Here is a 25,464-nt window from a genome sequence, read left to right as displayed (position 1 = left end):
GAAAAGCTAAAAATTTTAATAGTGCAAGTGTCCTTCCTTTGGTTAATGACATGTCATTATTAAGTGATGCTATTACCTTAATTGGAGGGCACTGAGAACGGCAAAACTCATTGATTTTCTTCTGCAATGGAAGTCTGATCTCAGTCAATACTACACACTGTTGAGGAAAAAAAATATTAAAGAATAAAGAATACACAATTATTTTGGTAATGTACACCTTCTAAATCAGAAGCATTTTAATTTATACTGAAAATACAATAGGATTCCAACCTAAAGTTAATATCTTCAGAGGTATGGAATAATAAAAGCAAAAACAACATAGACAAGGGAAAACCTACTCACATTAAATTCAATTACCATCATAGACTTCACAATTAGAAACAAACTGTAATTTCCTGGGGTATTTATGCACTCAAAATGATTAGAGTTTTTGTTTTGTCTACAAACCTAGTCACCAGAATACTAATGTAAAGTATTTAGTTAGCCTAAAGGGTTAACAATAACATTTTTAAAGAGATATATTAGTTGGCCTAACTTTCTCTTACTTCAGAGATGCAACAGGTTCACAATATAACTACTTCTGCTTTACTACAGTTTCATTAGTGAAACCATGAAGTTCTGTAATAAATATCAAATTACAATTTTCAATGCTTTATTTTTTATCATTATCCTGTGAGATAAGTAGAGATTTTATAATCAGATTTTATCATAATTGGTAAAGGTCAAATACTTAGAGTCATTAGCAGAGCTAGACTTTTAGTCCAGAGCTTTCCTTGTTGCTGGTTTCCATGACTTATATTACTTAGTTTTACCACAAATATCCAGGTATTAATTTAGTGGCAAACTTTCTGCAAGCAGATTATTTCTCCATGGGTCTCTCACTTTTCATACATCTCACTAGGTATACCATGAATGCAAGGTTCTGACCATTATTTACTTGTGCCATTTCTCAGGATAGTATTTGTCTCATACAACCTGAGGAATGAGGTAATGTCTCCCTCTGGGACAAAGAAGGAAACTTGTTTATTGCTCACTGTAAAAAATTAAAACCAAGCCCAGTGTTCCTCTCTTCTAAAGGAACCCACTACATGTGCCCTCTTGCACTTCACTAGGATTTGGGGGAAGGCAAGAGGAAACAAGGCAAGGAAACAAGGAATCTCATGTATTCTTGCCAGTGTTCATCAAATAGTAACACATTAACTTAGCTTGTAAATAGGATAAAATCAATTCTCAGTATAGCCCGTCTAGTGTGGCTTAATTGGTTGAGCATCATCCCATGTACCAAGAGGATACCAGTTTGATTCCAGTCAAGGCACATGCCCAGGTTGCAGACTCAACCCGCAGTAGGGGGCATGTGGGAGGCAGCTGACTGATATTTCTCTCTCATCATTGACGATTTTCTCTCTCTCCCCTTTCCTCTCTCTCTCAAATCAAAAATATATTTTAAAATATTCTAACTGAGTATATATTTAATCTAACTTGTTTCATCGATGCTACAAAGTTCTCAGACAGAGTTGGAGAACTGCTTCTTGTGGGGAAAAAACTGACACATATATGGTCACACAGTGCCTGAAGAAGAGTAGAGGAGAAACACAGGAGTATTTTTTTTCCTAGACCAATGGGTAACACCATAATCTAATCACTTTTAGAACATCCACAGTGTTTAGAATTTTTATTATTTAAGGTTATCTGAAGTAGATCCCCATGTTTTACTTTTCTGTAATTGGATTAGATACCACCTTTAACCCATGACCTTAGGAAGAGAAGAGTGTACTTTCCTGCTCCTTGACTGTGTGACTTGCTTTGGCTAATGTATTATTAAATGGAAGTAACACAGAGGCTTGACATATACTTAGTTGGTTGGACTTGCCCCGCTGCATTTCTGCTATTGCCATGAGACCATGTGCTAGGTAGCCCCTTGGTCCCAGAAGAGAGGCGCATGGAGCAGAACCCAGACTTTGGAGTTCAAGTTCAATCTAGAATAGCTGAACTCCAACTGACATGCAAATACATAAGAAAGAAAGAAGTGCATGTTGCTATAAACCACTGCGTTTTGGGTAGATTTTTATGCACATTACTGTGAAAATAGCTGACTGATGTAATTGCTTTGTCAGAAGTTCATAGGCCCTTTGCCTAAAATGAAGCATTAGAAATATATTATTCTAAAGGAAGTCTTTTATCCTGAAATTTTTTGTTCTGCCCCATAGAATAGGTTAGATTAGTTATATCACATTAATACTTAATGATTTGCCTTCAAATCTGTCAATAACCTCCAATATTAAATGGTGCACCAACCTGGTATTTATCTAAGAAGGAGAGATCTGTGGTTTCACTTAAAGGAAGAGAAGATGATGTAACATGAACATATGGATTTAGTTCTGCAATATGTTGAAGAACAGCTTCAGCCCTTAAAGAAAGAAAAAGAAATGACCTTTAGTATTCTTTCATTCAATATACTCAATCTCTCAAACTTGGACACTTTTACATTAGAGGAATCTGAATGTCACAAAATTTCAACAAATTTAATAAGCTATAGAAGAAAAAAGCTGAGACATTTATATTTATAGATGACTATACAATCTTGAGATGTAGCATACTATTGTAGTTCATAGTAAGACATAATCTCAAAGTGTACCCTTATAGTTTCAAGCTCCAAACTCCGTCTTTTAATGATTCAGGAATAATAAAGACTTCCTTTAACAATCTTTAAGAAATACATTCCTAGGTAATAATGTGACTATATTAAAATTTTGACAAATATAAGTAATTAAGTAAGTATATGTCAATATTTATCGATGGTAGTGTGACTTTATGGTGATGAGTTAAACAACTATGATTGAACTAGTGTTCTGGATACAGATAATATTCTAAGTAATTGCAAGAATAAAAAAAATGTCCTGCCTAGCTGGTTTGGCTCAGTGGATATAGTGTTGGCCTGCGGACTGAAGGGTCCCAGGTTTGATTCCGGTCAAAGGCATGTGCCTGGGCTGTGGGCTCGATCCCCAGTAGGGGAGTGTGCAGGAGGCAGCCAATCAATGATTTTCTCTCATCATTGATATTTCTCTCTCTCTCTTCCTCTCTGAAATCAATAAAAATATATTTTTAAAAAATATTTCCTATGATAATACATCAAAATATCTTATCTTCACCTGTTTCTCATATTAACAACATCATCTTCACAGAGAAAGAAGTTGGTTCCTAGATCCCATGCTTGGCATTTTTCTACATCATGAATTGTAAGTGCCTTCAAAAAAAAGAAAAATATCTGTTAAATTCAAAAAAGGACAAGGATGTTCACCATCTACAATATTATTTACATTATATTAAAAATATTATCCTGCATAAACAACAGAAAGTAAGGCTTAAGAATTAAAAAGGATGTAAATTAGATCTATTCACAGATGAAATGACTATACATATCAGAAAACCCAGAAAAACTAATGAAAAAAACTATTTCCAACAGCAAGAGAATTAAAATTTTTTGAAAGCAGCAAGTTAGATAAATCATCACATAAAAAAATTAATAATTCACATAAATAAGCATTTCCAAATGTTCCATGTTCAAAAGAAGTAAGATAATTGACTAACTATAAAAAAATGTTTGTGACTTGAATTACAGACCACAAATATTAATTTAAAAAAAGGAGGCATGCCGAGACCGGTTTGGCTCAGTGGATAGAGCATCGGCCTGCAGACTCAAGGGTCCCAGGTTCGATTCCGGTCAAGGGCATGTGCCTTGGTCGCAGGCACATCCCCAGTGGGGGGTGTGCAAGAGGCAGCTGATCGATGTTTCTCTCTCATCGATGTTTCTAACTCTCTATCCCTCTCTCTTCCTCTCTGTAAAAAATCAATAAAAAATAAAATAAAAAAAAATAAAAAATAAAAAAAGGAGGCATGGGTCCTGGCCAGGTGACAGCTCAGTTTGTAGGAGCATTGTCCTGAATACCAAAAAGGTTGTGGGTTAGATCCCTGATCGGAGCGTGAACAGGAGGCAACTGATTGATGTTTCTCTGTTACATTGATGTTTCCCTCTCTTTAAAAATCAATGAAAACATATTCTCGGGTGAGGATTTATTTTATTTTATTTTTTATTGACTTTTTAGGGAGGGAGAGAAAGAGAGAGAGATGTGAGAGATACATTTATCAGTTATCTCCTGTAAGTGCACTGATGAAGATTGAAACCTCAACTCAGACATGTGTCCTGACCAAAAAATCAACTCACGACCTTCCTGTGTATGGGAGGATGTACTAACCAACTGTGAGCCACACCGGCCAGAGCCCTCCCTCAGGTGAGGATTTTTTTAAAAAAGGGCATGGTATATGAAAACAAATTATACTGAAAAAGAAATGCATTTGGCCCTGTAAAATATTGAAGCGTGTTCAATCTTGCTCAAAAATGAAATACCTTTTCTCATTCTTTAGAATGGCATAAGTACAAAAGTTTGACAATATACTCTATAGATAAGAATGAGGTGAATCAGGGATTCTCAATACATCAGTGGTGGAAATGTTAGGCTGCACAACCTCAATAGAAAAGAATTTTGCAATCTCTGGCAAAATGACATGTGCAATTATACTTTGATATAGCAATCCCGCCTTTAAAAATCTATACCAAAGACACACTGGGAAAAATACAAAAATACATGGATAAGTATTAATTGCAACACTATTTATAACAGCAAAAGACTGGAAAGAATCAAAACATCTATCAGTGAAGAAGTAGGTATAATAATATATGCTACATCGACAAAATGTATATCCATGCAGCTACTAAAAAAAAAGTAATATATATATAATTACCACTATGGGGTAAACTCAGAACATGCTATTAAATGATAAAAAGCAAGATGGTGGAAAAGTATGGCTCTATCTAAGAAAGGCAGGTGGGAGTAAATATGTACGAACACATATAAAATTTTCACATTTATCTGTTTTGCTTATATTTAAAAACAGATGAAAAAAGTGGGTGAGCTAATAAGGAAAGGAGGGTATAGGGTACAAAGAAGCTAGACTTACCTGAATATACTTTGTTTTATAAAACTGACTTTGAATTATTTAAGTCTCACATAGTATTAATACTACGTTAAATAAAAAAGCAATTCCTAAAAATCCAAGCAAAATAAATAAAAGGACAAAATTACTATTGAATTTGTTGCATAACTACCCAAAGAAATGATTTAAAGTGACTTAAAAAAATCTTATTTTTTTAAATTACTTAACTGTTTTTGATAGTAATCATACTGTTATTAATACTGGAATTGTTTTGCTGAAAAAACTTTGCAATCAAAGACTACTGGGGTTTGCCAAAAGGACTCAAGAACTTGAAGAAGATCTGAACAAGCAAAGGTAAAACAATTTGAGCATCAATGAGAACAGCTACTATAATAGATCAAAACCTATCAAATCTGTGTTTGTCGTCATATTTACACACACACACACACACACACACACACACGCGCGCGCGCGCGTGCACATGTTCACTGGCTACTGCTAGGGGATAATAGAAAAACCACTGATTTGAAAACTGGTAAATAAAGTGGGAAAATATCAAATATTTCTTCTGCTCTTCATATATGTACACTTTAATGGAACCAAATATGTGATGAATGAAAAATTTTCTTTCTAAATATTATTCTAGCTAATAAATAAAGAAAAAAAATGACAGAATTAGAATATCACTGCCACTAATAAAATAATGAATCGAGGCAATAATCATTAATAGCTAGAAATAACCACAAAAAGAGAGACAACAGAATATTATTTCCTCCTCAGGGAAGAACAAATTATCACCTGTGAAGTAGTGGCACCACAAGAATCAAATAAGAATCTGACTGAATATAACTACCAGTTTACAGGAAATACAGAAGTAGAGGTATATGTGATGAATAATCTGGTTTCTTTAATAAATTGTAAGGGGAAAAAAAACAGGGAAGGGAAATCTATAGATTAAAAGAAACCAAGTTTAGTGTGTGGACTTTACTTGGATCTTGATTAGAACAAAAATTAAAAAAATATATCTAAGATAATTGGGAAAATTTGAACTTTAACTAGATATTTGATGATTGTGGTAGGCTTTTAAGATAACCTCAATAATTCTCACTTCCTGGTATTTAGGCCTTTATGTAATTCCCTCCCCTTGAGTGTATAAGCTGGACCTAGTGACTTGTTTTTGAGGAATACAGCAGAGGGGATTGAATGTCACCTCTGAGATTAGATTACAAAAGACTGGTCTGCTAGAACATTCCCTTTCTTTTCTTCTTGCTAGCTTACTCTGATGAAGCAAATTGCCCTAATGAGAGGGCCACATGGCAAGGAATTGATTAATAGCCAGAAAGGAGCTGAGGTGAGAATGTGAAGTGGCACAACTTTGCCACTGAATCCTTTCAATAACTACCTGAGCCACCCTGGGAGCAGATCCTTACCCTAGATGACTGCAGACCCTGCCAATATCTTGACTGGAGCCTTGTTAGAGGCCCTCAAACAGAGGAACCAACTAAGTTGTATCTGATTCCTGACTCACAGAAACTGAGATAGGTGCTCTTGTTTAAGTTGCTAAGTTCTGGGGTAATTTATTTTGCAGCAATAGATAACTAATACAGTGAAATTCAGAAGCATTTTTTAGATGTGAAAATGGTATTGTAGTTATATTTTCAAAAGGGATCCTTATTTTTTAGAACTATATACTAAAATATTTAAGGAATGTATAATAGGATGTCTGAGACTTATGCAAAAATAATTTGGTGGTTGGGGAAGGCAGTGGGGAATAGGGAGGAGATACATGAAAACAAATTAAAATTTGACTATGAGCTGATAATTGTAGCTACATGATGGGTACATGGGGTTTTGTCAAAACTATTTTTTTTTAATTTTCTATAATAAAATTTTTTTTTTAAAAAGACTGAAGTAGAGAAAACAAATCTGCTACTAAATGAAAAAGCAATAATTAATTCAAAGTGTAAATAATATTACCACTACTGAGAAGCAAAAAAGAAATTAAAAAAAGAGTTCATAACAAATAATTCTTTTTACCAAGGACATTTACTCACCTTAATTCCTGCAAGAACAAGATTCTTTGCTATAAAGAAAAAGGAAACGAATAGCTTAATATTAGGAATGTATAACAGATATGTCTTCATGGAGCTTCATCACATCTCTGACTAAGTAATTTTAACTTTTTTACTACTTAAGGAAATACATGTCCCTAAGAAGATACGGATTAACAAAAATAAAAAAAAAATTTCCATAATTATATCACACTGAGATAATTACTCTTAAAATTTTAGTGTATTCTTCCAAACATCATTATAAATATATGTATATGTGGTCTACCATAATGAATTAACAAATACAGTGAATAACCACTAATGGCTATTAACATCACAAAGAGAACCAAGAGAGTCATTACTGGTTCTTTCTGGAAGACTATAACAGTACTGTGAAGTAGTCTTGCCAAAAGAATTAAACCTGATCAAGGTTTTGAATTTAATTTTCCTCACAAAAATAATTCATGGGGAAGGTGTTAAATCTTTAAATTATGCTCAAAAGTGTCATGTAAAATTATAAATAAAAATTACTGCTTACCAATTTCCAAACCAAGACCACCCATACCACTTAAGAACACATGGGACTTGGCCATCTTCTGCATTGCTGTGTCTCCAAGAACGTACCTCTGTCGACTATAGGTAAAACACAATGAAAAACAATAAATTAAGTCATCAAAATTATATATTCTTTTAAACTTGTTTGCAAACAACCTGGCAACTAGATCCTGCCCAGAGACTCCTTTTGGATCATTTGCAGTGTTTACATTTTCTGAATTAATTGCTAAATAAAGTATGAAAGGTGGATTAGAGACAAGAATAGCTCTAAAGAGATCACATAAAAGAATAACAGTTCATTGAGAGATGCCAAATGTAGGGAGAGGGAATGAAAGAGATGGAATTAAGATTTGTTCAGATAAAGAACTGGAAGGATTTAAAAAATTAATTGAATTTGGAGGATAACAAATAGGGAAAAAATCTAAAATAGAATAGCTCTAAAGAGATCACATAAAAGAATAAAAAAGAGATTACATAAAAGAATTTGTAATACAGCTTGATATCTGGCTTTGTAATACAGCTTGATATCTGGTATTGAAATCCCTCCTACTTTATTCTTCTTTCTCAGGATTGCTGTAGCTATTCGGGTCTTTTTTAAAATTCCAGATGAATATTTGGAGAGTTTGTTCTAGGTCTGTGAAATATGCCGCTGGTATTTTAATGGGGAGTGCATTAAATCTATAGATTGCTTTGGGTAGTATGGACATTTTAATGATGTTGATACTACCAATCCATGAACACGGTATGTTTTTCCATCTCTATCTCTTTTTTCAGTGTCCTGTAGTTTACTGAGTCAGGTCTTTTACCTCCTTAGTTAAGTTTATTCCTAGGTATCTTAATTTTTTTGGTGCGATGGTAAATGGGTGTTTTTTTTTAATTTCTCTTTCTGTAAGTTCACTATAGGTGTATAAAAATGCCATAGATTTCTTGGCATTAATTTTGTATCCTGCTACATTGCCAAATCCATTTATTAAGTCTAATAATTTTTTGATGGAGTCTTTAGGGTTTTCTATGTACAGTATCATATTATCTGCAAATAATGAGTTTTACATCTTGTTTTCCAATTTGGATACCTCTTATTTCTTCTTTTTGTCTAATTGCTATGGCTAGCACTTCCAGAACTATGTTGAACAGGAGTGGTGAAAGTGGGTATCCCTGTCTTGTTCCTGTTCTTAGGTTAAATGGTTTTAGTTTTTGCCCATTAAGTATGATGTTGGCTGTAGGTCTGTCATATAAGGCTTTTATTATGTTGAGTTATGATCCCTCTATTCCCACTTTGCTGAGGGTTTTTATCAAGAAAGGGTGTTGGATTTTGTCAAATACTTTTTCTGCATCAATTGATATGACTGTGATTTTTATCTCTCAATTTGTTTATGTGATGTGTCACGTTTATTGATTTGCGGATATTGTACCGTCCTTACATCCCTGGGATAAATCCTAGTTGGTCATGGTGTATGATCTTTCTGATGTAATACTGGATTTGTTATTCTTAAGATATAACAAATATTACTCTGGTTTACATATGAGAAATATGAGAAACAAACATTTTAATAACTCGTTTTAGTTTTTAAATGTCAGGGTTGGGATGTGAACATCTTCTCTATCTGCAGAGACCATGTTCATTTCACTGTAATACAAGATTTCTCTAAGAAGTAGATATTCACTGAACATCTTACCTGGTTTACATTTACATGCTTGTAAGCATTTAAAAATGAGGCTAGAGCGTGGAAGGAGAAAGATGAAAAAGAGACTCAAGTATTACTAGAATATAGATAGTTAAAATCATGAAAATGGATGATCAGAGCATGAACCAAGAGAAAAATCCTAAATTTGGAACCTGGCATTTATGGTGCAGGCAAAAGAAGAGCAACCTAAGAAAAAGTCCAAGAAGGAAGAGTCAAAGTAGTAGAAGCAAATCCCAAAAGATCATTATCCCAAAAGTCACAGGTGTTTCCTCTAGTATTCCACCAGAATAAACACAGGTTTTGACACTATGATTGTATTATACCCAGAGAGTTAAGAAAGCCCTGATTCTGCTTTGATATTCACTCCTTCTTCATACAGTGATGTTGACAGAGAAACCCATATGCAAAGAATACAGAAAAAGAGATATCAAAGTACCATTTTATTATCTGAATCAGCCCTAATTACTTCCAATGGAAAGTTCTTTGTTAAAAGTAGAATTAGAAAACCAAGGTTGGAGTCCTAAATTGGAACACATTCATTTCTTCAGCTAAATCTTATGATCAGCAGGCTCAGACACTTCACCAGAGAAAAAATGAGAAATGGTCAGATCTACAGAACTGATTCGAGTCTAACTCACTCAACAATTTGCAGGTAATAAAGATGTAAAAATAAATAGATAACATAACTCTGATTGCTGTTAGAAGTGACCCCAAACAAAAGAATCTTTAGATTGTGAGAACAATATCAGATTTAGTTGATCAGTAACTATGAGGTGACTTAAGATTAAGCAGTAATAAGGGAAAAGTAACATTTATTCAGAAAGATATGCTGTTCAACTAGGTATTGAAATTGTTCTACTCCAGCCGATGTGGCTCAGCAGTGAGCATCGGCCCAGAAACCAAGAAGTTGCCGGTTGGATTCCCCATCAGGGCATGTGCCCAAGTTGTGGGTTCAATCCCCAGTGGGGATTGTGCATGAGGCAGCCAATTTATGATGTTCCTCTCTCATCGATGTTTCTATCCTTCCTCTTCTTTCCTCTCTCTCTAAAAATCAATAAAAACATACTTTAAAAAGAGAAATTGCTCTAAAAATATTTCCTACTTAAATACATATACCAATACTAGGAACTTAGTTAATATTCAAGATTTGTAGATTTTAGAGAGTTTTAGTTTTATAGGAAAGCCTAACTGTTTAGAAGCAATAATAACCTGAGGCTCAGTTACTTATATTTGGGAATAAACTGTACACCTAGTAAATATTAACCAGATTTCAATTATGGTATCTAGGAGGAAATAAACAACATTTAAAATATTGACCTTATAAATATCAACATCTAAAATGCCAAAAAGTTCATGGGCTCAGAAGAACACTAAAGTGGTGCCCTAATAGAGAAATTTTTGGATTGATACTTTTTATAGAATATTTAAGGTGATGGTTTTGATTTTAAAACAAATGAACCAGTTAGGACTTGATATCAACTGCAAAAACACATTTTAAAGATATTAATAGTTTAACCATTAAAAAAATGCCAAAAAGTTACGCTTTAACTTTAAGGGTAAAAATGAATTTATGTACCGTATATACTAGAGGCCTGGTGCATGTGCAACGGTGGGGTCCCTCAGCCTGGCTTGCGCCCTCTCACAATCCAGGACCCCTCAGGTGCACGAATTCTAGTATGCATATAAGATCTTTGGTTAATCTCTTCCCGCCCTCCCCCTTCCCCACTCTGAGATTCATCAGTCTGTTCATTGCCTGTGCGTTAAGCGTCTTCCCCGTGGTGGTCATTGCACATCATAGCTACCAGCCATTGGTGGGTCGCTTAGGCTTTTTTTTTTAAATATATTTTATTGATTTTTTTACAGAGAGGAAGAAAGAGGGAGAGAGAGTTAGAAACATCAGTGAGAGAAACATTGATCAGCTGCCTCCTGCACACCCGCTACTGGGGATGTGCCCGCAACCAAGGTACATGCTCTTGACCAGAATCAAACCTGGGACCCTTCAAGTCAGCAGGCTGATGCGCTATCCACTGAGCCAAACTGGTTAGGGCTGCTTAGGCTTTTATATATATAGATGGTCTGTTAAAAATATGCTCATTTGTTCAAAATACCCCAATTCTAGAGAAAATAGAAACTTTTTTGCTTTTCTGCTCTTCCAGTTGTCAGAATTTTCCAGATGTAAGATTGTTTTTAGTCTTCTCATATCAGACTCCAGCAGGAGGAATATTATACCTTGCTGGATTCTGGTTTTGCTTCAGGAAGAAATGTGTGAGTACTTTCTCAATATCATTATCTCTTTATGTACCTTTTGCACCTTTTTCAGACTTTTCTGCCATATCCTTTGATTCTTCTAGTTTTGGTTCCTGCTCACTTCCTTAACTGCCAACTATCTAGGGCAGGGGTCCTCAAACTTTTTAAACAAGGAGCCACTGTCCCTCAGAGAGAAGGAGTGGAGTCGGAGAGTGCGGCGCACATTCCACACATGCGCACTGCAGCCCGGGACGAGTCGTCTGCTAAGCAGGACAGGCAGCGGTGGCAAAAACACCCGGTGGGCCTGATAAATGTCCTCGGCGGGCCACATGTGGCCCACGGGCCGTAGTTTGAGGACCCCTGATCTAGGATTCCAGACCACAAGTCAATCTGAACCCTCTTGTCTTGTTTTAGTCATTTAATAATAATTTAATGAGAATTTTCTAAGCATTAGACAATGTGCCACGGTCCTTAACTTTGAGAAACTCATAGTCTGACAGAGCTGACATACATGTAAAAAAATACTCAGACAATGTGATGAGTACTTTAATAGCAAAAAGAATAACATGTTTTAAGACTGAGCTGAAAGGACTGAAGTAACTCAGGTAAGATATCAGAGTAGACATCTGAGTCTTAAAAGGTAGGTAGAAGGTGATTTTGAGGCACAAAATGGAGTTCTACAAATAGACAATTTGGATGTTTGGTATGAAAGTAGTCTAGCATGTCCAGTGTATTCAGAGGAAATGGTAAGTTGGGACTAACAAATGGTGTTGGGAAAACTGGATATTTGCATATAAGAGATGAAATTGGACCTTATCTTATACCACGCACAAAATGAACTCAAAATGGGTTAAGGACTTAAGGATAACACATGAAACTAAAACCCCTAGAAGAAAACAGAGGAAGTGCTTCTTACCATTGGTTTGACAAAGATTTCCTGGATATCACACCAAAAGCACAGGCCATAAAAGCAAAAACAGACAAGTGGGACTACTTTAAACTAAAAAGTTTCTGTGTAACAAAAACAACTAAGTGAAAGGCAAACTACAGAATGGGAGAAAATATTTGCCAGCCATATATCTGATAAGCGGTTAATACCTAAAATATATAAGGAACTATAATTCTATAGTAAAAAAAACACACACGCCCATAAATAATCTGATTTAAAAATGAGCAAGGACTGAAAGAGACATTTCTCCAAAGGTAACACAAATGTTATGTGTGTTATGAAAAGATGCTCAACATCACTAATGATCAGAGACATACAAAACCTCAATATCACCTTATATCTGTTAGGATGGCCATTATAAAACAAAACAAAAAGACAAAAACAAAATCCCAGAAAATAACAAGTGTTGGTGAGGATGTGGAGAAATCTGGATCTTTGTACACAGGTGGTGGGGATGTTTTAGTCTAGAAGTAATAGAAAACAATATGAATGTTCCTGAAAAATTTAATAATAAAGCTACCTTATGACCCAGCAATACTGATTACGTAGGTACTACTATATATCATACCTAAACGGCTATATTCTAAAACTTTCAGTCAAGTAAACTGCAGCCTACTTAGATAGCATAGCAATAAAAAAAATTTAATCTCTGGCTTACTGAAAATTATGTTCATTAGTCAGCAATTACTGGGTTGGAAGAATATAAAAGTTTCACAGGGATTTTAACAAAATAATGAATAAAATTAGCAAAAGAGTTCAAAGAGCTGCCATTTGTTATCCCAAGAATATGATCAAAAGGACATTAAGAACAACATAATTATAGATTAAGAGTCCAAATGTAAAGTGACTTCTGAGGTATATTGATAATCTGGGGAACATACAGTAAAATAATTCTTACATAAGCAAAATCAGGCTAGTCTTTCATCCACTTTTCCCAAGTGGATTTGAAGTCAACATATCAGCTCCTTCTAAAGTGCTCAAAAATGACACTGCATCCCACATTAAAAATATAGAGGAATTCAAAATACACAATGGGCTCATCTTTCCAAATTGTATCTACATAAAATCTATTTTTCGTGATTACATGAGAGAAAACCTAAAAGCTTTAAAAATATGATACTATCTTATATACAAACAACTTGAAGTACTAAAAAATTTCTTAGGAATAATAGTAACAAATGTGTTTTCAATTTAACTTTAATTTTGAAAAAACTATTTTGATTTCCTGAAAAAGTATGGTAAAAAAAAAAAAAGTCTCAATAAATTCCATTAAATTCACAGCTCTTCAATCACACAATACTTCTCCATCATTTATGGAGTGCAAAGTTATTAATGAGATTATACTGATATAAACATTCTCTAGATGCTACCATGTAAGTAAATAAAGTGGAATGGATTATTTTTCATGAGACTCCTGTACTACCAAAAACATAAATATATATTCCTGTATAAAAACAAGAGGCATATTTTGTGGTAGACTGCAGGATCATTCTTAATCATATCTCCTAAAGCCAGCATGTCACACTCATAGCTAACACGGGCCACGTAAACAAGGTTTAAGTTTATATGGGCAGTAAAAAAACAAAAGCTTCAATTTTCATAGAATCGTAGGTTTATTTTGATAGAGACATGCTGAATACAAAGGGCTGAAATAAATGAGTAATCGTTAACATAAAATAATAGAGTATTTTAATAAAAATTAGTATTTTTTCTTGAACATTAACTTACCAGACACTGAATAACTACATAAATTAATAAGTGTAACGTAAATAAACCTATTTTTCTTGTTCTCTGAAAGCGAAAAATTTCCTATTGAGCACACCAAACAAGTCAGTCCAAGACTAATGATGTGGCAATAAGCTGCTAAAATATTCACTGCTAATATTAGTGGAGAGAAATGGTGCGCCTGCATAAAGGGCACATAAGGGAAATTAATGCAACACGATTATAGTAATCAGTCATTAGCGAGCGTTATAGTTTGTTATTAGTAATTATGTATAACAGATATTGTAAAAATTAAGTTGTGAAATTTTTATTAAAACGTTTCTTATATACCGCTATACTGACTGGGCCGCAAAAATATTCGTTGTGGGCCGCAAGTTTGACATGCTTGGCCTAAAGCAACTGAGATTTAAATATTATTCTAGATTTCAGTCTACATATAATTTAAAAAAGAAGTTGCAGAAAATCTAATTTTAACTCAAGAGCAACTCTTAAGATATATTTACAAACTTCGGCATAGGTCTAATGGTAACCTCAAATAGACTACTTTATTATTTGAGAACAAACAATGGGGAAAATAAGTTTCAGTTTCCATAAGGTTCTTACCTATATAATGCATCATCAATTTCCACAGATTCTGTTGACATCATGGGCAAATGTGTATTTGTACTGAAAAAACAAACAAAATCTATAAGGGCAAGCACGATTATTCAATATTCACATCCTGTAATTAACATTCAATTATACATGGTATCAGATTCACCAGTTACTAAAGGAGTTTTTACAAATCAGCTATATATTTTATTATCTAACACTTTACTTGGATTTAAAAAATAGGTCAAAATTAAATTCACTGATTGCATACTCCTTCTGTGTACTGCAAAATTACAGCCCATGGTTGTTTTAGTCTCAGGTATTGTTTTATCATTGATTCTGTTGGATCTATATTTTAACAGTTTTGTTGTAGTGTCCCACAAACCTTCTCTACTATACAGTTTCCCTAGATAATCTCATTCAACCCATGGCATTTACTATATACTGATGATATCTAAACTTATTTCTCTGTGTTTGATCTCTCTTCTGACCTCTAGATTTTATACATCTTCCAGAACAATATCTCTAGTCTGATGTCCAATTAGTATCACAAATATAATAAGCCCAAAACAGAATTCAATTCCCCCTGCTTCATCTATTCTTCCCCAGTGCTTCCCAATTCAGTTTCTGGTACTACCTGCCATTTACTTGCTCAGGCCAAAAAAATCTAGGGATCTTTTTCATTTGTCTCTCATTTTCTTCATCTGTTAAACATTTCCTTCAAAGGAGATCTCAAATCTGATCACTTCTCACTATTTTAATCTGTATAATCTCAGGCCAAACCACCATCATATTTTATCTGAACTACTTCAAAGGTTTCCCAATTACTTCTCCAATCTCAACTCCCACAACTCTCCCTCTTGCTCACTATCTTCAGCCTTGCTGGCCTACTTGCTTTTCCTCAAAAAGCCAAGCCTGATTTTTTTACACTGGCTATATTCTCTCCCCCACAAATATTATGCAGACCATTCCTGATCACCCTATCAACGAAATGGCTCCCCTTCTCTTTTAGGTCACTCCCTAATTCACTAACCTGCTATATTTTCTTCAAATCACTTATCATTAATTGTTTATTGTCTGCTTTCCTCTACGGAATGTATGATCCATTAAGAAGTCACTACTGTACTCCAAATACCTAAAAGAGCTGGCATTTAATAATAATAATTAACACCGTGCCCATATCCTTTTAAATGCTTTAGATGTACTAACTCAGTTAATCCTATCAACAACTTTATGAAATAGGCACTATTATCATCTTCATTGAACAGAGGAAATAAAACAAAACACCACAAAACTAAGGATGACTTAAATAACCTTCCTAAAGTCATAGCAGGTAAATGGCAGAGCCAGAAGCTGAACCTAAGCAGTCTAGCTCTTGGGCACCAGGCTATACTGCCTATTACCTCTTACGTAGTAGGAATAAAGAGAACACTCAAAAAATATCTGTTGAGTAAATTTTAAAAGTTAAACATACCAGTGTGACAAGACATACTTATGTATCATTTATCCCAGCTCCTCCCAATTTTTTTAAAGCATGGCATACAAAGAAAATGATAATAGGATAAGCACTGGGAACAGAAATGGTTCCCTGGTAGAGGGAACCAGCCTGAGGCATTTGGGCTTGAGCCACTGTGACAGCTAAGAGCTAAGATCAGTATCATCTTAATAAAAGTAGAATCCATTCCATATTCTGGGAAGCTTTAATTATCAATTACAGGATTCTAAAAACAATGTGGTAGCAAGGAAGTTCAGTTTTAGAACTCATTTTTTTTAAGGCCTGGTATCTATACTAATAAAAGGGTAACATGCTATTTAGACTGGGAGACCTTCTGGACAAAGCCATGGTGGTGGGGCCGAGGCAGAGACGGTTAGGGGCGATCAGACCGGCAGGGGAGAGCAGGTGGGGATGAGCAGGCTGGCAGGGGGGGCAGTTGGGGGCGAGCAGGCTGGCAGAGGGGGCAGTTGGGGGTGAGCAGTCAGGGGGGACAGTTAGGGGCGATCAGGCCGGCGGAAAGGGCAGTTGGGGGAGAGCAGGCCAGCTGGGGGGTGGGAGGGCCAGGTGGGGATGAGCTGGCCAGCGGGGGATGGCAGTTGGGGGCGAGCAGGCCGGCAGTTGGGGGCGAGCAGGCCAGAGGTGGGGGGGCAATTGGGGATGAGGTGGCTGGCGGTGGGGTGGCAGCTGGGGGCGAGCAGGCTGGTGGGGGGGATGGCAGTTGGGGACAAGCTGGCTGGTGGGGGATGGCAGTTGGGGGCAAGCAGGTCAGTGGGGGGGGCAGTTGGGGGTGAGCAGGCTGGTGGGGGGTGGCAGTTGGGGGCGAGCAGGTCAGTGGGGGGCAGTTGGGGGTGAGCAGGCTGGTGGGGGGTGGCAGTTGGGGGCAAGCAGGCCGGTGGGGGGCGGGGGGGAAGTTGGGGGTGAGCTGGCTCGCGGGGAGTGGAAGTTAGGGGTGAGCAGACCGGTGGGGGGAGGGAAGTTGGGGGTGGTCAGGGGAAAGAGGTGGCAGTTGTGGTTGATCAGGCCAGCAGGCAGAGTGGTTAGGGGCGATCAGGCAGGTAGGCAGGTGAGTGGTTAAGAGCCAGCAGTCCCGGATTGCAAGAGGGATGTCCGACTGCCGGTTTAGGCCCTATCCCTGTGGGTGCAGGCTGGCCTGAGGGACACCCCCCCCCCCCCAGTGCATGAATTTAATGCACCGGGCCACTAGTTGATATGTAAGTCAAAGGATCTATATATATAAAAGCCTAATATGCTAGTGTCCAACCATTTGACCAGTTCCTGTGACGCACACTGGCCACCAGGGGGCAGACGCTCCACCGGTAGGTTAGCTTGCTGCTGGGGTCCAGAAGATGGGGACTGGGAGAGACAGGACAGGCCCTGGAGCCCTCCTGCGGTCCTTCCCCAGCCGGGTGGGGTCCCGGATTGCGAGAGGCCGCAGGCCAGGCAGAGGGACCCCACCAGTGCCTCTAGTTTGTAAGTATAGTTAATCAAATGTTATCATTGATCTTACCAAACACTGCTTGGTACCATTAAATATTAGCTTCTAGTTAATTAATGGATAACTGTTAGAAATATTCCTGGCTACTTACAATTATGAAAGTAAGCCAGAAAATAGCTGTGCTTAAGAGATCAACTAATAAAAATGTACACATCCACTGTAATAATCTGTTTTGGCATTGTAACAAAATATGAAAATAAAATTTCGTATTACAGTTTTCTCATCCTTAGAACACTTTCTCTAGCTGTCTTCCTCGCATGGAGGGCAGAAATCTAGTGGGCACACCGAAAGTGAGAAGAGCTACAGTCTCATCAGCCATGTCACTTGCTGTGACTGGCACTTTTCAGAAAGTCCTGCCTTACTGGAATGGTTCAAAAGTCATTTTTGTAGTAAAATCTATACGGCCATCAAAAATGCCTTCAACAGGGGGAGTTTCTGTTAGTATTGCACAATGTCCCCCAAGCGGATTCGGCCGCGTTGGCAAGGGCAGGCAATACCCTGGTATCAAAAGCATCCCTTTCGGTCTGACGCTCGTGAAAAAGCTACAGGTTTATATCCACCACTTCTACCTTCGGCATATTGTATTCTGATAGTGGGCAGGACACAATACTCCGCTTTATTAATGATGAGATCATTGAAACGAACATCACCCCCCCCCCCCCCCAGCACCACCCTAATTTACCAGGAGCGGGCCAATCGTGAAGAACCTCAACACCAACTGGGAAATAAGAATGGGTAACGCAGGCTTTTCCCCTGTGTTTTTATTTTTTTAATTTTTTTTTATTTAACTGTAGACCACAGAAGTCCTCAGGGTGTCCTGTCCACTGATTCATTATGACCAAGTTCCCTCAGGTAATAGTTTTAAAAAGGAGGATCACCGTGGAGGAGGACGCCCAGTGGAGCTCCTGGTTTTCATTTTAGCGACGGGAGGGCAGAATGTGTCGTTAGGCAACAGGTCTGGGAAGCGGACCGGGCCGGAACTCTGGCCGGAGCCTCCCTCCGCCACCTTCCCGCCCGGTGCCTGGGAGGAAGGAGGATGGAAGACCCCGACCGGAACTGAGAAAACGTGGAAAGGGGCGACAGTGGATTTTCTCCTCAGCGAAGCCGGGAGCCCCGCAGGCCAGAGCCCGAGCCGCCACACCCACCCCGGGTGGTCCCCGCGCCACCCAGGCCGGTCCGGCCCCGGCTCCGGCCCCGCGGCCTCTCGAGCGCTCCCTGCCTGCCTGACGGGGAGAAGCAGAAAACCGGCGCCTGGGTCCTGCCCGCCACCCCTCGCTTTCCTGCGCCCACACTCGTCCTCTCACCTGCCGGCCCCCCAGGAAGAGCCGGACGCCTCTCCCCCACGGGGTGCGGCCACAGACTCGGATTCCTCCATCGCCTCCGGAGAAACGCCGCGCCGCGGGCTACGGGCAGGCAGAGAAGGGGGCGGCACCGCGGGGGTCAAGGGGCGGGCGATGACGTCACCGGAGGGGGCGGGCCTGCGGAGCTTGCGGCTTGCCGCGCCTTCCCGTCAACCCCTGGGGCGCCCTGACTTCCGGTCTGGGTGTGGCCGCCGCGGCTGCAGGTGGCTGCAGTGAGAGGCTGTGTTGTGATACGGAGTCCGCAGACGGCAGTGGCACCCAAACAGTCAAGTTACGCTTCACCGCTGGCCCCCCTGCCAAGCACTGGGGATTCCAGTGGCCAGCGAAATGATGGGGCTGCCTATCAGGATTCTCGAGTTTTGTTGCGAGAAATGGACGCCCCCCCAAAAAATTTTATAAATAATCAAAGATTAATAATAGGTAGCTCCAGATTTCCAGCCTGGGATTCAATTTTAAGACGTTATTATACGTTTGACAGATAATTTTGTATAGTACATGTCAGGCACTGCCACAGGTTTAATAGAATCATGTGATTTTGGGATCTATAAATAACTATGTCATCCAGTTTGCCCCCTTCACCTTCTGGGTGAAGTGACAGTCAGTGTAAGTGACTCGGTCAAGGTCAAAGACCTGGTCACACATGGCTAAGAACCTTTCATTTAATTCTCTTGCCATTGACTCCCCTTTCACCTTTCTTGGAAAACAAGAATGAGTGGGACACAATAACATTAGGGTTTGTCTTTCATTCTGAGAAACTTCTGTAGGATTTTTAAAATTGGCATATACTTTATATATATATATATTACATCATCTTTTGCAATGGGTGGTATTTTTACTTAATTAGTTCCTCTAGTGTGGAGTGAGGGTCCAGACAAAACTGCATTACTCTTTTACTCTTTATGCCTCTCCATTCTCTTTTCAAAATTGTACATCTTCAGTTACCTGAAAACAAGCTGCTCAGCTATGGCGTCATTCAGGTTTCTCAATCCAGTTATGTACCTTTCAGCATAACCACTAAAATCAAATTTGTCTAGGTCCCATTTTTTCAAGGTTCTGCTCTCGCACTAGGCTTATCCCTCTGTCTTTTTATTCTAAAGTAAATAAATATAAATACATTTGGCCCACTCCACAGATAATGCCAATTTCTGTATTTCCTTCTAATTTCCCTTTTTTCTTTCCTTTCTAAAAATTGAATGCCCATTAAACTTTGGGACCTAATAACTTGACAATGATAAGGTGATAGAGAAAGAGTGATCCCTGAATTCAACAGTCTCATTGTGAAAAGCCAAAAAATGGAAAATAAATGAAAAAATAATTTCAGAAAAGTAAACATAATGAAGAAAATAAAAAAAATGTAAGGAGTTAGAAAGAGACTTGGAGGGTGGCGGGGGGGTGTGGGAGGAAGACAATTTTAGATAGTCACAGAGGGCCTATTTGAGAAAGTGAAATTTGAACCCAAACCTAATGTATGTGAGCCCTGCCAGATATTCTAGCAGAAGAATATTCTACACAGAGGGAAATGCAAGTGTAAACTTTTAATTTTATTTTTTAAAATTTTTTTGTTAGCATTTATCAATTTCTGTTGTATATTTATCTGTTTATATATTGCCTGTCTACCTTTAAAAGGGACTGAGCTTTTCCTGAAGAACGAGATTCAAAGTGTGCGGGGCAATTTGATGAGAGAGAGATTCTACGTCGCTGGCTTTGAAGAGGAAAGGGACTCCTAGAAACAAATGGGGATGGCCTCTAATTCCTGAGAGTGGCTTCCAACTGCCAGCCAAGAAGAAAATGGGGATAATGGCCGATAGCTGCAAGGAACGAAATTTGGTCAACAACCTATAGGAGCTTGGAAGAAAACCCCTAAGTTTCAGATCAGAACACAGCTGATACCTTGATTTCAACCTTGTAAGGCTTTGGGCAGAGAACCCAGCTATGCTGTGCCCCTAGTTCTGACCTGCAGAACTGTGAGCTAATAAATTTATGGTTTGTGGTTTTTGTATTTACAAACATAATGTAGCATATTTCACCCAAAACCTACATATCTTGACATTTTAACATCCCTGAAATTAGAATGTATTTTTCCTTTTTTAAAAATACAGAAAATAATGGTGCTCTTATAATTGAAGTCATCTTTGATTTGGTGAAATATTTCAAACATACAGTATAACAGATACCCAGATTTAATAGATTTTAATGTTTTGTCACATTTTCAAAATGGAAAATTGGAATATCATCAGACTTTTGACAATGAATCTTTTCTTGCCAGAAGAAAATAGAATGACATTTAGGATATTCAAGGGAAAAAGTGTGGTCAAGGACTTAATATTCAGCAAAACCAACCCTCATGTACAAAGGGTATAAACTATTATCAACACTTGATATGACATCAACATTTAATGAGACGATTGTTCCTTTGAGTCCTTCCTAAAGGATTAGTAGAGAAAGCATCAGACAACCAAAATGACTAGAGAAACATTGACCTAAGTTTTGGTGCAGATTCTTACTGAAAAAAAAATTCAATCTTTTGTGTTTATCAGCTTTTGTGTTCCTTTTAGTTTATTCTTTATAACTAATTGTCCTGATTTTCTGTCACCTCATTCTTGAATCTTTCTAACCCCTCTTCCAGTTTTCTTAAGGTGTAGTTGACAAATAAAACTAAGATATTTAAAGTGGACAATGTGATGATTTGATATATTGTATACACTGTAAAAGGATCTTCCCGTTGAGTTAATTAACTGAGATTTTTCTAATTCTCAGTTAATTGGAAAAATTAACTACAATCTATTTAGATAGATTCTAAATCTATCTTGTTTTTTATATTTTGTATGATTTTCTTAATCTCATTTTGGTGGATTCAAAACAGTAACTTAAGGTTTGATATATTTGGTGGTACATCTTTCAGGCATGCTTACATTATCTGTAATGATGATGTTATGCTCCTTTTTATTGTTTTTCTTTGCATGGGACTATTTTTGTTGCTCATTTTTATGTGAAATTAAAATGAACTTCCTGAACTTTTAGTGTGAGGCAGACTTCCTAGTCCAATATGCCTAGGCCCATGGGGGAATAAAACTATATTTCAAGAAAGTCAGGTTTCTGGTCCATTGCAAGGAGGGAGCCCATATTCCAGAAGAACCATGAAGTGCCTTACCAAACAAAGGAAAAGTTAGGTTTATTATAGGAATTTCGGGTAGTGTTGAGTTTAGGAGAAATTGAAATGAAGTTTGAAAATGTTTTGATAGGCTCTAAAGAAAGCAGGGGTCTACATTACGTCTGGACTGCAACATGGACCCAGGGTGCTGTTTTATTGGAAACTAAAAAGCTTAAATAGGTGTGTATTTGCAATTCAGTCGAAACTTCATTTGTTTAATATGAACTTTCTCCTTTCTTTTGAAGTGGCTTAATCCAGCACCCTGATGCACCTGCCCCCTTCTTTCTTGCAGGACCACTCCCTAAATCATTAAGCCCTCAGGACAATGAGGTTCTGATCAACACCAAGTAATCTTAGGAACAAAGCCTCAGGTCTGTTGCACCCAGAGATGGAGTTTTGGTCAAACTAGAGATAACATGTAGGCCTCAGTTGTGTTTTCAGCTCCAGAACAATCTCACTGACCACATCCTAGAAAAAACAGATAAAGTAATGCTGTGACTGACATTAGGACTAGATGCACTGATCAAATACCAATGACCAATCAGTGGAAACATGACCCTAACTCTCTTAGTCACCAAAATTAATGACTTGTCATCTGTGTAAGCCATTCCCTGATGCCATCGGGGAGCCAGGTCTTTGAGAATCAGCTCACCTGTGACTCTGGACATGGGCCACTTAAAAATAACCCCTTTATTTTCTTTGCTACAAATTCTTGTTTGTGTCTTCTTTGGCTTTGATGCATGCAGGCAAACAGACCCCTTTAGTCCGGCAACATATTATTTCTACAAACCCCTTTTCTGACTGACCCTGGGTTGGAAGTAGAGGCTGTTTCTTTGTGTCAAAGTGACTTAGATTTTCTAGCCAAGAGTGGGATATTTTAATCTTAATGAAAGGATTTCAAAGAGCAAGTTGTTTTTTTTGTGTGTTTTTTTTTTTAACAATCCATTATTATATAGGAAAGGGTTATCTGTAAGTAAAAAAGCAGTAACTTCAAATTGAGGGGTGGGTTGTTACACTATAGCATGTTCTTGAGAGAAATATTATTTTCTGTTAACTTTACAGCTGGCTTCTTTGTCTGTTGTCTATATTTGATAAATGGCAAAGGAGATTTTAACTTTTAGTCCAAATTCATTTTTTCTTTCTCATGTGTTTCAGCAAAATTTTCCAAACTTCATTAGGAATAGTTAAGTACATTTTATTGTTTGATTTAAGTACTTAATAGAGAGCTCCCTTTTCTGTTTTTGTTTTCTTTTTTTCCTGTGTGTGTGTGTGTGTGTGTGTGTAGTGTTTAAAAATATGTTGGCTTAATTTTGTGGTTTCCCAGCTTACTTCCCTTCTCCAGTCAGCTCTCTCAAAGATTCACTGTCTCCTTTCCTTCATTTCTGTTGCCCACGTGCTATCAATGTACACACACACACACACACACACACACACACACACGAGTATTTAATTATTAGTTTACTAGAGGCCCGGTGGACTAATTCGTGCACAGGTGGGGTCCCTAGGCCTGGCCAATGATCCGGCTGGCGGGGGGGGGGGGCGGGGGGAGAAGGAGGGAGGGACCGTGGGAGGTTGGTCAGCCACGGTAGGTTGGCTGTAGGAGCACACTAACCACGAGGGGGCAGCTCCTGTGTTGAGCGTTTGTCCCCTGGTGGTCAGTGCACTTCAGAGCAACTGGTTGACAGGTCCTCTGGTCATTCTGGTCATAAGGTCACTTATGTTTATATATATGTAGATTGGACAATTATTCTCTAAATTTGAAGTGATAGAATTGTAAAGAGTTATGTAAATTTCTTACCCAATGAACTAATTATAAAATAGACAAAAGACAGAGACCACGAGTTTCCAAAAAAGTTAATAATTGGGCAGAAGTTACCCTCTATTCATTGAGTGAAGATTCCAACTACTAGAGTTTAAAATGTTTGGATTTAGATTGTAAAAAACACACCCAAAACCAAATCTGTTCTTTTTCTTTACAGCTACATTGATTGTACAATTTCTATATTCCAAGCACTGTATTTAGTCTTTATGCTTGTATTTAAATAATGTGCTATTTAAACTTTGTGGTATACTTAGAATCAGTTTATTTTGAGAAGTTAATTGATGATTGTGGCAGCTACTGCTGGCTTCTGAACTACAATTATTTGCAATTATCAGACGGCTAAATTCAGGGGTCCTCAAACTTTTTAAACAGGAGGCCAGTTCACTGTCTCTCAGACCGTTGGAGGGCCGGACTATAGTTTAAAAAAAACTATGAACAAATTCCTATGCACACTGCTAAGTCGGCTGCTAAGCAGGACAGGCAGCAGCGGCAAAAACACCCGGCGGGCCGGATAAATGTCCTTGGCGGGCCGCATGTGGCCCGCGGGCCATAGTTTGAGGACCCCTGGAAATGTTTAGGGAAATTGAACACTACCTCCACAAGATAAAGCATACCTTTAAGCTGTCTAGGGCAATCCCCTTCTCCTTTGCTAATTATTAGTTATTGTAACATGTGTTATAATGATAGCCCATTTAGGAGGAAGTGCTGAAGTTCTGGGAAACTGAGATGCACAAGAACAAGCCACTCTTTCTTTCTGCCTTTGAGGCTTCCAGTTGGCAACAACTAACTTCTAATCACTAAAGTAAAGCCTAGTAGAAGCAATGAAAAAAAGTGACTCGAAGCTCTGAATTACTAACTCTACATGCTTGCTTCTGGATTTCCTGTAAAATGAATGAAAAAAAAAAAAAGGCCACTTCTAGTCTGACATTTCTATTACTTATAGCAGAAAGCATTCAGTGATACATAAAATAAAAGTCATATAAGCACACACACAAATAATATTTATTGTATTTTTTTCCTCGTGATAAAAACAATATATATTCATTTTGGAAATTTAAAATTATAGGTTCACAAGAAAGAAAAATTTTAAAAATTATTACTCAGAGATAACTATTTCAACACTTTTTTTGCATATATTCTATTGTTCCTATGCATGCACTTTACATATTATATAGCTTTTAAAATTAGATGAGTTCTCTTAAGTATGATTTTTAAAAACTTAACCATAAGAATTATATTGAACATTTAAATTAATTAATCTTAATTAAGATTAGCTTCCTTTGGATGCAATTTATAGTAAATAGACAAGCTCAATAAATTGGTTAAACATTTGAAACTAGGCTAA

The 25,464-nt window shown here is 37.6% G+C and overlaps 1 protein-coding gene and 1 long non-coding RNA gene across 2 annotated transcripts in view; one reads left to right on the top strand and one right to left on the bottom strand.

The window, feature by feature from the left end:
• The window catches only part of UBA6 (ubiquitin like modifier activating enzyme 6), a 69,510-nt gene extending 50,305 nt beyond the window's left edge, over positions 1-19,205 (bottom strand). Inside the window, exons 1-7 of the mRNA XM_008158731.3 lie at positions 19,090-19,205; positions 14,808-14,870; positions 7,582-7,676; positions 7,047-7,075; positions 3,150-3,244; positions 2,296-2,407; positions 77-157 (exon numbers count right to left, since the gene is read on the bottom strand). Coding sequence (XP_008156953.2) covers positions 77-157; positions 2,296-2,407; positions 3,150-3,244; positions 7,047-7,075; positions 7,582-7,676; positions 14,808-14,870; positions 19,090-19,160 — 546 coding nt within the window. The 5' untranslated portion in view covers positions 19,161-19,205. The remainder of the gene's footprint in view (positions 1-76; positions 158-2,295; positions 2,408-3,149; positions 3,245-7,046; positions 7,076-7,581; positions 7,677-14,807; positions 14,871-19,089) is intronic.
• The window catches only part of LOC129151990 (uncharacterized), a 29,686-nt gene extending 8,322 nt beyond the window's left edge, over positions 1-21,364 (top strand). Inside the window, exon 3 of the long non-coding RNA XR_008558699.1 lies at positions 20,773-21,364. This is a non-coding gene — a long non-coding RNA (uncharacterized LOC129151990). The remainder of the gene's footprint in view (positions 1-20,772) is intronic.
• Positions 21,365-25,464: the final 4,100 nt, after the last annotated feature.

Source organism: Eptesicus fuscus, chromosome 2, assembly GCF_027574615.1.
Source record: "Eptesicus fuscus isolate TK198812 chromosome 2, DD_ASM_mEF_20220401, whole genome shotgun sequence".
In the NCBI taxonomy this organism is placed as follows: domain Eukaryota; kingdom Metazoa; phylum Chordata; class Mammalia; order Chiroptera; family Vespertilionidae; genus Eptesicus; species Eptesicus fuscus.
The sequence above is the reverse complement of the archived record's forward strand: the minus strand, read 5'-3'. Positions and strand labels throughout refer to the sequence as shown.